The sequence below is a fragment of the Triticum aestivum genome, chromosome 6D (assembly GCF_018294505.1).
Source record: "Triticum aestivum cultivar Chinese Spring chromosome 6D, IWGSC CS RefSeq v2.1, whole genome shotgun sequence".
Taxonomy (NCBI): domain Eukaryota; kingdom Viridiplantae; phylum Streptophyta; class Magnoliopsida; order Poales; family Poaceae; genus Triticum; species Triticum aestivum.
In genome coordinates, this window is record NC_057811.1 from 108089527 (window position 1) to 108102456 (window position 12930).

Sequence of the window (12930 nt, forward strand, 5' to 3'; positions counted from 1 at the left end):
ACCATCTATACAACCAACATCCAAATGGCATAGTTAGTACGACGGTTGGGCAACAACACAAACACGCCCAAAGAAAACATACAAGAAATAAGAAAAAAAACACAAAGTGGTGGCTGCCATGCCGCCCTACGATGAAAGCGACGCGCGGTAGCCAGAAGCGCATCCAATATGAGCCCAAGCCGGTAGCGGTCGCGCTGCCTAGAGAGCGGGTGCCAATGCTGCAGAGAAGCAAGGAATTTGAAGGAGTCAGAGACCTGCCCCGAAAAGACCCGCTCAATCGCCGCTTTATTACGTGTCGTCCATAATGTCCACGACATCGTCGCAAAGCTTGGCTAGAATAAGCAGCGATGCCTCCCGGGCTGGGTAGCTCTAGTCTGAAGAAACTCTGCAAAGTCCTGAGCCTCCCAGTCGGGCCCCAGTTCCTCACGGACGGAAGTCCAGAGGACCCGTGTTGCCATGCACGAGAATAGGATGTGGGTCCTTGTTTCTGGTACCACACAGAGGGGACAAATGCCATCACCTGGGCCGTGCCGCTTAAGCACCTCGGTCCCCGCGTGGGTGCGGTCTCGTAAGAGTCGCCACACAAAAATCTTAGGGCGCGTTTGGTTACCGGCATCGTATTTTTCCCTTTTGCATACTTGTCCCAGTTGGGCCTGGCTGAGCATATGTAGGCAAAAAAACCAACATCTGCATGTTGATTGGTTGCCTGCATGTCCTCTCCTCGCATCGTAATGATGCCTCTATGCACCGAGTTTGGTTTCTCGCATTGTATGTGGTCAGATGAGTGCATGTTGTTTGGTTGCTTGCACGGAATATGATTAAGATTTAATAGCTACCCATAACACACAGTGTTACACTAGAGTGCCTCTGCGACAACGGTAGGCGGTGGTTGCGGCGCCGCGTCCGACACGACGAGCATGGAGTCGCAGGCGAGTGACCTCATCGGCGACGCAGTGAACTATTTGCTAGCGCCATCGCCGCAAAGAAAGTCCGTGTGGAGTAATGAACAAAAGGGCGTTGAGGCAGAGGACGATGAAGAAAAAATGCATGCAATCAATTGATCCGAGCATTCCTAGAAAACCCCTTGCCTCTCCAATAGCCAACAACTTCTCTGTGTCCTGCGCATTTGGTTCTCTTAGATACTTCGGTCCAAACACCTCAACCACGACGCGAGCAAATTTGACAGTAGTCTTGAGGCACGTGCTCTCCCCCGTCCTGACCATCTCACCAACGGCGTTTGCAGCAGTACCAAGTGAAAGCATCCTCAGAGCAGCCGTGCACTTCTGCTTGGCGGAGAAAGAGAGTTGGCCGCAGCAACCCCTTCTCAGCTTGAAGTAGTCGTCGTGTGCCTCCACTCCCTCCACAATGCGCAAAAACAATGGTTTCCGCATGCGAAAACGGCGACGAAACCATGGATCATCCAGAAAAGTAGGTGTGGGAGCAAAGTAGTCATTGTGCAGTAGCTTTGCTCCGGACTCTCTGTCCCGGTTGATCACTCTTCTCTCTTTGATTGAGCTCTTGAAGTTGAGAACATGCTCCACTTGCCGGTCCATTTCCTCTTGCATGCCCATGAGCATGATCATGTCCACTTCTTTGTCCGAATCCGACGAATCGAAGAACTGATCTTGAATCATTTGGTCAAGCTCCTCTGGGCCATACTCCTCATCCGACGAAGCATCGGAATCCATCATGTACCTAACAAAATCACAATAATTCCGGTCGGTCAATGTGTCGAACACATCAAGCGCAAGGCGGAGCCGGAGAGTTGCCGGACGTACCACGATGGCGTCCGCGCCAGTGACAACGTCCCCCGCGGCGAGGACGGGAGCGCTCTTCCGAAGCTGGCGGCGGAGAGCCTGGGAACGGCTGCGGAGTGGGCGCGGCGGTGGAGCTGCGAGCCGGACGGCGCGAAGGAGGAAGAACAGAGGAGAGAGCAAATGGATCCGGCAGCTCGATGGGGGGAGGGATTTGGTGCAATTTGGGGCCGGGTAGGGTTGGCGGATCCGACGTGGCGGGCGTGCCCGGGCGTCCTTATATCCGCCTCATATTTGGGCTGGATATGAGAGGTGCCGGTCAGCCCGGGCGTTTGAGGGCTGTCTGAGAGGCCTGTCTGGGTCAAAAAGTCATGACCGGACAGTCTATCCGGGCGTTTGAAACGGGTTTGTCGGGTCTGGTTGTAGATTTCGAATTTCTTGCCGTGGCCAGTACTGAACTACTGATTCCAATCTGATTCGACTTCGAATTCCAATCTCCTTGTTACAATTTTCCCTCAAAAGAACGAAGGAAAAATTAGTACCTCTTTCGCCCGCAAAATCGCGTGAAGCGAGCGGACTGACGCGTCGCCCCCACAATGGGCGAAGCGGCGACCGAAGATGACCCCCCGTCGCCGAGATCGCTTGCGGAAGAGGGCGAACACAATGGAGGCGAGGGCAGCGAAGGCCACCTCGGCGACGTCCTTCTCCAAGTCCCCGCCGCTGGCGCTCCCGAAGACGGCGCAGTTCTTCCTCCGGCACCTCCCGCGTCACAGCCGTGGTGGCGCCAGCGTCGTCCCCCACGTGGAGTGGGTGAGGAAGACCGCTCTGAGGGACTCCATCCACGACGCCTACCTGCGCGCCCTCGCGCGGCTCCCTTTCAACGGCCCCCACGGCGTGCCGACGGCGCCGTCCCTCCTGCCCGCGCTCCTAGCCGGCGGCCACTGCTTCGGGCCTCTCTCCGACGGCGCATCCAACGTCATCGTCAACACGGTTTGGCTCTACGCCGCCTCTCCCCCTGCCCGCTTCGCCGCCGGCGACGCCGTTGTCGATGTCGTCGACATCGATGACATCAAGCAGAGATCCTTCCTCGGCCTCAATCGCGTGGTCCACGATGTCGATCGGAACTACGACTACTACTACGCTGCCGCTGCCGCCGCCAAGCACCCCAACTGCGAGGCCTTCGCTGCGTTCGCGCAGTCCGGAGTTGCCACAAGCCCCGCCGTCACAGAACTGCTCGCCGGTGGCAGCAGCGCCCATCTCTCCGCCGAGGATATCGAGCGACTGGCCGTCCTACTCGTTCGACCCTCGGCTCCTCCACTCGACTCTTGCCTGGTGCCAGAGCCCCAGTTCCCGGCGGAGAGGGAGGAGTACATGATAGCCGGGCAACGATGGAGACGAAAGTTAGCTAACATGGCGATTCAGCATTGGAACCGCACCATTGGGGTCAGTCTCTTTATCCAACAATCACGTCTTCATACGCCTATTTTATTTCGTGGCCATTGGTGCTAATCGTCATTGCTATGTATACCAAATTTCTTCCTCCCAAGGGGCCAGAGCTGCAGCTCCATGTTGTTTGTGACGCCAGTGCTGACAGTCATGGTTACCAACATATCAACTTCATGGCCTCTGCAAAAGATAATCCGGCGGCCATACAGCTCTTCTTTGCGGAACATGCAAGAAAAATGGGGGCGTGCTTTGCTGCCCTGTCCAAGACTCTGTCTCTCTAAACGGTGAGCACTTCCTCATCTTTTATCAATACTATGATAATTAATTTATGTAGTGAGCAAAATCTTAGCTTTCTTTGGTAGAGAACGAGTAATGCTGCTGCTGTACTGAATCAGCGTCAACTAATATGAATTGGTGGGGAGTACAATAATAGTATCTATAGTTAATCAGGAGTGTATGAGGATTAGCCAAACGATGAGTACAACTATACTCATTGGTGCTTTTGATGGTGATATTTAAGTTTGGATCTATTCTTGAAAATAGCAAAAACACATATTTAAGTTAGTATCTGATTGGCCTAATAAATATCTATTCCTTGACAAGACAATGATTTCTTTTTTCTCTTTAGTTGCTAGTCAGGGCTATATATGCTTCCGATATAACCACACTGGGTATGCCCCTCGCCCTTGAACTCGGTGAAATACTACATGGTTAAGTAGTTGGTTAATGCCCGTGTCCTAAGTTGGATAGTAACTGTTTGTGCGTAATACATCATGTTTATCAGTACTCCATGCGGGTTATGCATACTGATTATCTGAAACACTTTTTATGTTATGACACTAGTCTCAGATTGGACATGTTTATACTTTTATCAGGTCACTGCGATCTTTGTGAGAGTCTTCATTTAAGGCTTATCCACCCATCTTTTGGAGCATACAATTTCCGCAGTCCCCTTGATGCTACCTCGGGTATAATTGACTTTGATGTTGCAAATCTGCTGGACATCAAATATGCTCGGCACCTTTGGGGCTCGAGGCACATGGACCGTGCTTTTTACCCTTATGATGATTTTCATTCCAGCGCTGAATGGAAGTGGGATTTCATGGTAATTCGGTAGTTCAACTGCAATGAGAAGTTGCTTTTATGTACATGTAAGCACAAAAAGGCGAGTGCACGGAGACCTCAGAAGATTGTTGTATGTGTTGAGACCATCGTGGAATGCATGTGAAAAAGTAGGAGCGAAAAGTAGATAGAAGACACAAGATGTAGGATTGCAAGGGGTGTTGGAGTTGGAGTCTACCAACCCTGGTGGGTTTAGTTTAAGAAGGGAGAAAAATGTATTTGTACTATGCATGTTTTGTACAGATAGCCTCGTTAAAACATATCTGGAGAAACTTTGGAAAAACTCAAACAAGATAAAAAAGAGTATAATCCTATCTTTTGGCAGATGTGCTTTCTCCCCTTAATTCAACATTCCATTAAGTATTCTCATTCAAAATTTTGAAGCTTCGATTGTTAACTAGGAATGACTTCATTAGAGATCTACTAGATCATCACATGACTTAATATTTAATATCTGTATATCGTTCATGCATTTGCAATGCAAGATCATAGAAGAACTCGGGGTCGACATGCTTGATGCTTCATGAGTCAATTTCACATAGCCTATGCCGATATGTGCAACGTATTCTTGATTACATATTCCGAGATAATTGCTGGTGTTTGATGGACATCGAACACACATGATGCCCATATGTGGTACTTCATTCTCTTGAGCTAAACACATTAAGTGTTTAGGATAAAAGAACACACATTGTAACGATCAACTCAAAGACACAAAAATAGTACTATAAATTAGAACACAACGACTCTTTTCTTTGGCTATGCTCCCGTGGCTTGAGAGCTCGGTAGCATCAAATTATATGAATGTTTCTTGTAACATGTTTATGCCTTCTATATAAGAATATGACACTTTTTTATATGCTCTTGAAAAAAGAAGTGCGTGAGCGCTAAATATGTCATTCTAAAGTTGCTCGTCACAGAGGATCCTTTGGTCTTATTTGTAATTTTACTTCTTGGTTAGTGTTTCTTTGTGCAAAGTTAGCGTTCAGCTGTTTTGTTTTTTCAGTTTTGCCATTTCGATATATACGTGACTTGTAGTGTGATCCTTTCAATATAAATGAGACATATCTTACCATGTAAAAAAAAATGATGCCGGAAAACCCCCCTTGAAAATCACTTGTTCAGTTGTTCCACAAGTGTCATTTTGTCCGATCGAGACCACACCACATTTACAACGGTGCATCAAAATGCCAAAGCGCACACAATAGACCGAAGTACAAGGAACCAAAGTGGAAAGCCGATTCCCTGACAGACTAGTTTGCCTTCTTCGTGGTCGGTGGCGCCCCGCAGAAGGCCTCCCGGTTGGCGGCGGCGCCGCCGCGCACGACGTAGTGGCCGAGCGACGGTGTGCCGGTCCCCTCAATGCGGTTCTCGTCGCAGAGGAACTCCCTCGCGCACATGCTCTCCACCTCCCGCTCGTAGTCGTGCACCAGCACGTCCGTCACCGTCCCCTTGGTCCGCGCCATCACCGCCGCCGAGAAGATCGCCGCCATCCTCCCCGGTGAGGCCTCGGCGTACCCGTGCGGCCCGTCGACGAGGATGACGTCCCAGGCGACGTCGTAGAGCTGGTTGGGCAGGTCGCCGATGGCGAGGCGGCAGTCGGAGAAGAGCAGGTTCTGGACGGGGCGGCACTCGGCGCGCCGGGACGCGCGCGCGGCGTCGAGGAGGTCCGGGAGCTCGCGCACGGCGGTGGCGTAGGCGACGTCGTACGCCTCCAGCCCGCCGTGCGCGCCCTCCATGTGCGCCACGTAGAAGGGGTTCTCGTCCAGGAACACCGTCCGCCCGCCGTGGTTCAGCGCGCGCCACAGCGGCGTCTCCGCGCCGAGGCCGAACACCAGCAGGTTGCACGGCGCGCGCCGCCGCAGCACCGACGCGATCGCGCGCACGTCCTCCTCCGGCATGCTCACCGTCGAGTTCGCCCCCGCCGCCGCCGCGTACCGCACCAGCGCGTCGAACACGTACGCCGGCAGCGCCCCTCCGTCCGCCGACGCGCCGATGGCGCTGCCCGCGCCGGCGCCGGCCGCGAACGTGACCCGCGGCGACGCCGCCCCGGACGGCGCGCGCGCCGTGGAGAAGACCGTGAGCAGGGACGCGCAGGTGAACAGCGCGAGGAACGCGACGAGCCAGAAGCGGCGGCCGGAGACGGACGCGGCCGTCGCCGGCGACACCGCCCCGTTCCCGTACTTGCTCGACGGCTGGCGGACGAGGAGCAGCTTCGGCCCGGACATTGCCTTCATCTCTCCCTACCCCGGGTAACCAACCAAACCAATGAGCAGAGCAGACAGCTGGAGTGGCTGGTGCTCGAGTTCTTGTGCCCCTGTGTTTCCTACACCATTTTATGCGTGTGATCTTGTGCTCCGAGTGAAGAGCAGCGATGGTGTAAATACAAGGGGTGGTGCGGATGGAGAGAATGGTTCACCGTACCAGAATGACATCTCAGCCTTTCAGGGCGTGAGTTGGCCGGGGAACGCAGGTTGGGATGTGATGGCAGACAAGCCAAGCCAAGCTTAATTTAAGCAAAGTAGAATAAGACGAAGTTTATTTCTTTTGAGAAATAAATAAATAAGCGTTTGATCAGTAGTTGGCACGTTTGGCGAGAAAGCAATCTAGGTGAAAATTCACTTCGCTGCAGGTTTGCTTCGGAGTGGCTCAAATTCTGGTAGGTTTGGATGGGCACTCCTTTGATTTGGACGCTGGAACTTTCTCCTTCAGAATATGAACACTCATATCCCCACCATCCAAAACTTTCAGTGTGGAACACAGATTCAGCTGCGATGAACCCCGGGCAGGCTACCAAATTTCTTGGGCAATGTGAGGACCTTATGTTTCTTCTTTTTTCAGTATGGTATATGGAACACATCACGGCAATGTGCCATTAACTGATGATAGAGGATCATCAGTAATTACCTGAACAGCTACAGGAGATGGCTCCGGGTTTTGAAACTTTGAAGACAGGCAGCTTTCTGGCCATCAGACTCAGATATCAAACAAAAGAAGGTTGCAGATACAACTATCACATTTGGTGAGAAAATTGTTGAACAAGGCTGAACCTCCTTTGACAAGGGTGACAGAAAAGAAGACTGGCCACTTGGGATTCAAGCGACTCAGAGTCTCACAGATGTGGCATGCAGGAACTAACGTTTGTAGATGGGGGGTAGCTGTCGGTCTATATAGAGCTCCGTTGCCTTCGAGTGAAGCCTCGGCAAAAGCACCGGCATGAAACACACGCTGACATGTTCAAGTCCTAGACTGTTTCGTGGTAACCTGAGCTCATTCAAAATTTCAAACAAAGAACATGCAGATGTTTACTGCTAGCAACAATCTAACAGGCACATGCATTGGATAAAAAGAAACTGAAACAGAAACCGAAACAATGCTGAAAAGCACGGTAGCAGGTAGTGACAACAGAGTTCCATCTTCTTATAGATCTGCCCATGGATACCAACTCCCGGTGTCCGAATCAGCAGATCATAATTAAAAGGGACAGAACATCAGTTAACTAACTTTCCATAGAGTATACGCCGTCTAATGACGGACAGAAGATTTTCCTCACCAGACTATGAGGATTTTGACAACCTCGAGCAAATAACAGAGGATCATATCAGGATTTTACCATACCACCAGCAAAAAGGTGCCATAAGAACACAGCAAGGCACAATGAAGCGTCGATTCCAGTTCATAATGCTCTAGGTTGGCTATGTATTTGCTTCTGTGAACAGGAGATGTATCTCTGGCATCCCTGCAGTAGAGAAGCGGTATCCGGAAAAGAGAGCAGGTTCTACGAAATATCATGCGCATCATGATCACCGTCTGGGGTGAGCACCCATATACAGTAGCAAGGATTTATCACCAGGATCATGCGGCCCCGCACCAGTAGGCCAAGTGCTCATCTTTGCGTGACGTGCTGAAGAGCCCACCACATTTCAAGCAAATGAAGCTGCTGCCATCGTTGAAGGCGTCCAGGATAATCTGCTTCCTTCCACACTCAGCAAGTATGCAGGCCTCGTCAGAGTTTAACACCGTGACAGGGTCAGAACCAGGTGCTAGTGGATTAGGGTTTGATGACTGAGCCTCTGCTATAGCACACTGTGCGAGCAAAGAAGCGAGCTCATCAATGTTTGGAGCAGGCTGCGATCTCTGCCTGTAGAGGTCACGTGCACGGTTCAGAGTCTGGATGAGAGCCTGTTCACCACCTTGAGATCTTATGGCCAAGAGTACCTGCATAATATTCCAGAGTTCAGTTCCTTAGCAGAACTAGGAAAGGTGAAATTTATGTAAAGTAAGTAGCAAAGGGATCATCAGAGTAATCGCAACCAAGTATAGTTGCTTGGGAAATCTGGAATACAAGAAATGGTCAACATCTTCAAGGGCATCAGGCCCATCTCTACAGATGCAGGAAAAAAATTCGAAGAGGAATTGCAGTGGCTTCTTCATCAAGCTAAGACGAAGAAATATAGCTCCCTGGCGCTGGGTTGAGCCTTTCGCTAACTCAGTTGCTTGTTGTAACCTTAGCTTTCCTTTTCTGGATTTTTATTTTGTTTTTATCTTTGTACAGCAAAATATAATCCAAAAATATACATAAACAAATTAGGAAGACCCTACTATTTTAGTAAAAAATAATCGCCGCCAAGAAACGTTGCCAATTTGGAAGCTTCCTATATTTGCACCCCCCACAAGCTTTTCTTTTACCAGGCACACAATATTATTTTCATTGACGTATACAAGTTAAGAAGCAGATTGCAAACCTCATCAAATTTCACTTATTAGTGCTGCACTTAAGTTACGGGAAAATTGATCTTATACCACTAAGCAAATTGTCCTTTTCCAAAATACCACTCATTCATGTATCCTTGACAAAACAACACTAGTTCCGTCCTCCACTAGCCCTTACAGCACTATACCCCCCCCCCCCCCCACACACACAGCCTTCTTAACCTTCTTCTCGTTCACTGGTCTTTATCCGTTCCTATTTCTGCTGTTTCTTACCTCCCCCAGGGTTGCTTCTCCTTCCCACCATTGCTACAAACATATCGTGTTTGACTAGGGAACAGGAACTGGGCATCGACCAGTTGGCTAGCGGCGTGGAGCCGGCTGCGCAGCCTAGCCCGCCGACCGCGCTCGAGCCTTGGCTCCGCTGGGTATGTGCCAACATTTCTTCTTAACAAAAGACCAGAGAGTCTAGTCCCTATTGGTACTTTTTTTACTAGGGAATGACTTTGGACAGAGGAATGAAAGAAATAACGCAATAGGAAAGCAGCTGTTGATGCCAATGAGTATTGGTGGTCAGTATCAATTTGCACAAGTTGAATTCCAGTCACGTATAAGAGTAACAGAAAATTATAGCGAAGGATCGCAGCATTGCTGCGAATGCCATTGTGCAGGATTCACAGCACTCAAGTCCTGACGAAGACAGCACATTCCTCATTTGGATCATCCTAGGAAAGGTCTATTCTATACATCAGACAGGAAATCATATATGTCCAATGCAAACATGGCTTGAATATCCTAATGCTACACAGAATACTAGCGTATTTAGTAAGGTTGGGCTAGTACTATCCTGTTCTAAATTAGCACAATTGACTGAGCGGTTTCACCAAGGTATCAAATCCTAACTTGTTAACTTCCCATTCGTGTCTTTTGTATTCATATTTTTTGGCTTCACTATAAATGGTTAAAAACGGCCTTTCATGGCTACCAAATGTATATATGAGCCATGACATAAACTTGCTTCAGAAGAACCGCATCCTGCAGAAGGATAAGATTAAAGCTACTCTTGCCTTTAGCGCATCTCCATATGATAACCATTGCAATCTACCTTTGCCAGTGTGACCTCACAACGGCTCAATAGTTTAAACAACACAGATTCACACCTTCTTTTGAAAGGTCGGGTAGGGGGGGTAGCCCACTTGAACTGTTTTTCCATCAAGACATTGAGCCCAAAAATAACAGCCAGATAGAGTAATAGATTACAGTCATGGAAGAGGTGACCGAGCATACAACCCAAACAAAAGAAAAACTAGCAGATACAAACCTCACCAACTAATAAGGCCTCCTTTGGTTTGGAGGAATCGCATAGGAATTCTAGAGGATAGGATTCTTATAGGATTTTTTCCTTTAGAGCCCTTTGGTTCATAGGAATGGATTCCTATTCCTACATAGGATTGGTTCCTATCCTCCACATTTCATAGGAAAATAAAAATGAGCCTAGACTCAATGGAAAAATTCCTTTGGTGTCAACCAAATGACATCTCGTTTCCTATTCCTACTCATAGGATTTGAGATACATGTCATCTCTAAAGGGTAAAGGATGAGGGAAATAATCCCTGTTCATAAGTTCAAGCATGCTTGGCTGAAGTTGTACACCAAACTTTGGTGGAGCATTGGTGTTCATTCTCAGAAAATATGAATTCATGGAACCCTTGTTAAGAAACAAACTTTACATAAATATTAAATGGCAGGTCTCCTAACATCCACATTTCTGAACTCAATCAAAGAAGATAATTATTTGGGGTTCCCCATTATTACAAGAAAATGAAGGAAAAGAAGGTAAGGAACTAGCAAACCAACAAAGGGGGAACAGAAAGAGCAGACACAGGACTGTGCAGGCACAAACAGATAATCAGAAAAACACACTGTATGAAATTGAAACTAAGTCTAACAATTACCCTAAGAAAATTACTAAATCTAGCTACCCAACTGCGTGGCAAACTCAAACACTTAGAAAATAATTAATTACTCCTTCCGATCCATATTAAGTGTCGCTGATTTAGTACAACAATCAATACTCCCTCCGATCCATATTGCGACGATTAATATGGATCGGAGGGAGCAGTAAAACTAGCTGCGCAGTTGGAAACTCAAAACTCTTTTAAGATTTGTTAATCAGAAACTATTGTAACTGCGTGGGCCATGAGGAATACACTCGAATCTACATTGTGGCATGCCAATTACAATCGGAAATGAAGTCTTGACAAGGATTGCCAAAACAGATTTCTAAGGCTACAATGCATCTGTCCTACTTCCCCACTTTGCAAGCTCAATCCTCATACGTTTGTAAACACCATCCCTAGAGCTTACTCAGTGTGCTAATGGAAATCCATTAGTAAATAGCAAGTTGAAATACTGATAGGTGTGAGATCTGTCTGAGCCTACGAGCACTCAACATAGTGAAAGCATTTCCCTGAGCATCACTTTATAATCTTCCTCCCTTTGACCTCTAAAGGAGAACCATAGGACAACCATTGCTAGCCTAAGGGGAATATAGCCGAAAAGAACAGGTGCGCAGGTAGGGAGGCACCACCCAAACACCTAAACATCTTCTGGCACGAATCATACCTAACAAACCCTAAACCTCAAAGCCTAGAACCCTAGGACCTAGAACGAATCATACCACCTAACCCCTGTTTTGTCGCTCCCCGCGAAACCCCAAGGCGGATTACGCCACGGAGCAGACGATCCAAAGCGAAACTGAAATCAGAGGAAACCCGCCGCGTCCGTTCTAATCGCGTGATCAAGCCTCTGGCGGGCGTGCACCTCGCGGATTTCCCGTTCCGACACGCACGGCGAGGGTCGCGATACGCGACGAAGCGCAGGAAATGGAGGCGGAGGGGAAGAGGGGATGTGAGGGCAGAGAGAGTGAGGCGAGGTTCTCACCGCCTGCAGCGCGAGGGACGGCTGGCCCTCCTGGAGCAGCCCGCGGGCGCGGGACAGCATGCTCCACCCATCTCCGGCCGCCGCTGCCTGCGGCGGCGGCGGAGGCTGCTGGGGCTGGGGCTGGAGCGGATGCTCCGCGGGCTCCATCTCGACGTCGGACGGGTCCATCGGCGGCGCCTCCCGATCGACTGCGTGCTCTCGTATGTGCTCCGCCGCCGCGAGGTGCACGGCGCCGCGGGGTGGTGCCTGGTAACTGCGGGCGACGGCTGCTCTGCGGCTGCGGTGCCACGCCTCCAGATGCTTCCAGGTGGTGCGTGCCTCCTCGGGCAGTCGGGGGCGGCCTGGTATTCGGTTTCTAAAAGAATAGACGCACGAGAAGGAAATCCTTCGAAATTTTACGAGTTGGTCCCCAATTTTCCCCTGTATTTATTTAGCTGTTTTACCCCTTTATTTTGGGGAGATCCTTTTAAAAGATCCGCCGCCTCGCGAGCCACTGAATTTTATATAAGACGACCGTCAAATTTAGCTGCCAGCTTTGTAACATGGATGATGTTGCGCTTGGACATTTGCAATTGTAACACAGTTCATATTGCAGAACTTTTGCAACAACGGTATCATTATAGATTTTTTTTTCTCAACAGAGATCTCGTTGTAGATTTTCTTTTTCCAACAAAGCTAATGTTGCAGTTTTTTTGTCTTCATCTTTACATAGGCGTTATGTAAGAGAGTTTTGCAACATCAACGATGTAGCAACAAGGAGGATGTTGCAAGAAAAAAATCACCATCGGTTATTCGCCGCGATCTCCTATCAGATGAGGGAGTAGTGACGCCGCCCGTCCCCGACATGGCACCGCCGCCGCGCGAGCGCCGCAGCTCCGCCAGGTCGCCTCGCCTCCTCTCCAGCGCGGTGGGCCCACTATGTGCGGTCGACGGGCGTGGTGGAAGCAGATGGCAA

At 49.4% G+C, this 12930-nt stretch overlaps 2 protein-coding genes and 1 pseudogene across 2 annotated transcripts; 1 reads left to right on the forward strand and 2 right to left on the reverse strand.

The window, feature by feature from the left end:
- Positions 1–2323: 2323 nt before the first annotated feature.
- On the forward strand, positions 2324–4623 carry LOC123141258 (uncharacterized; annotated as a pseudogene).
- An 805-nt stretch (positions 4624–5428) lies between these two features.
- LOC123143904 (protein IRX15-LIKE) lies at positions 5429–6806 on the reverse strand. The gene has a single exon (XM_044562899.1). It carries the CDS (start codon positions 6557–6559, stop codon positions 5576–5578), a length of 984 nt encoding a protein of 327 aa, XP_044418834.1. The 5' UTR covers positions 6560–6806; the 3' UTR covers positions 5429–5575.
- Positions 6807–7676: 870 nt separating this feature from the next.
- On the reverse strand, positions 7677–12334 carry LOC123143905 (uncharacterized). The gene is made up of 2 exons (XM_044562900.1): positions 11976–12334; positions 7677–8540 (listed from the first exon to the last, which is right to left on the reverse strand). The coding sequence occupies exons 1-2, from the start codon at positions 12141–12143 to the stop codon at positions 8178–8180; spliced, it is 531 nt and encodes a 176-aa protein (XP_044418835.1). The 5' UTR covers positions 12144–12334; the 3' UTR covers positions 7677–8177.
- Positions 12335–12930: the final 596 nt, after the last annotated feature.

Excerpts from the sequence above, each read along its gene's own strand:
- LOC123143904 (XM_044562899.1), bottom strand. The coding sequence starts at position 6,559 with ATGAAGGCAATGTCCGGGCCGAAGCTGCTCCTCGTCCGCCAGCCGTCG.
- LOC123143905 (XM_044562900.1), bottom strand. The coding sequence starts at position 12,143 with ATGGACCCGTCCGACGTCGAGATGGAGCCCGCGGAGCATCCGCTCCAG. Across the intron at positions 8,541-11,975 it reads CGTCCCTCGCGCTGCAGGCG|GTACTCTTGGCCATAAGATC; the intron begins GTGAGAACCTCG and ends AATATTATGCAG.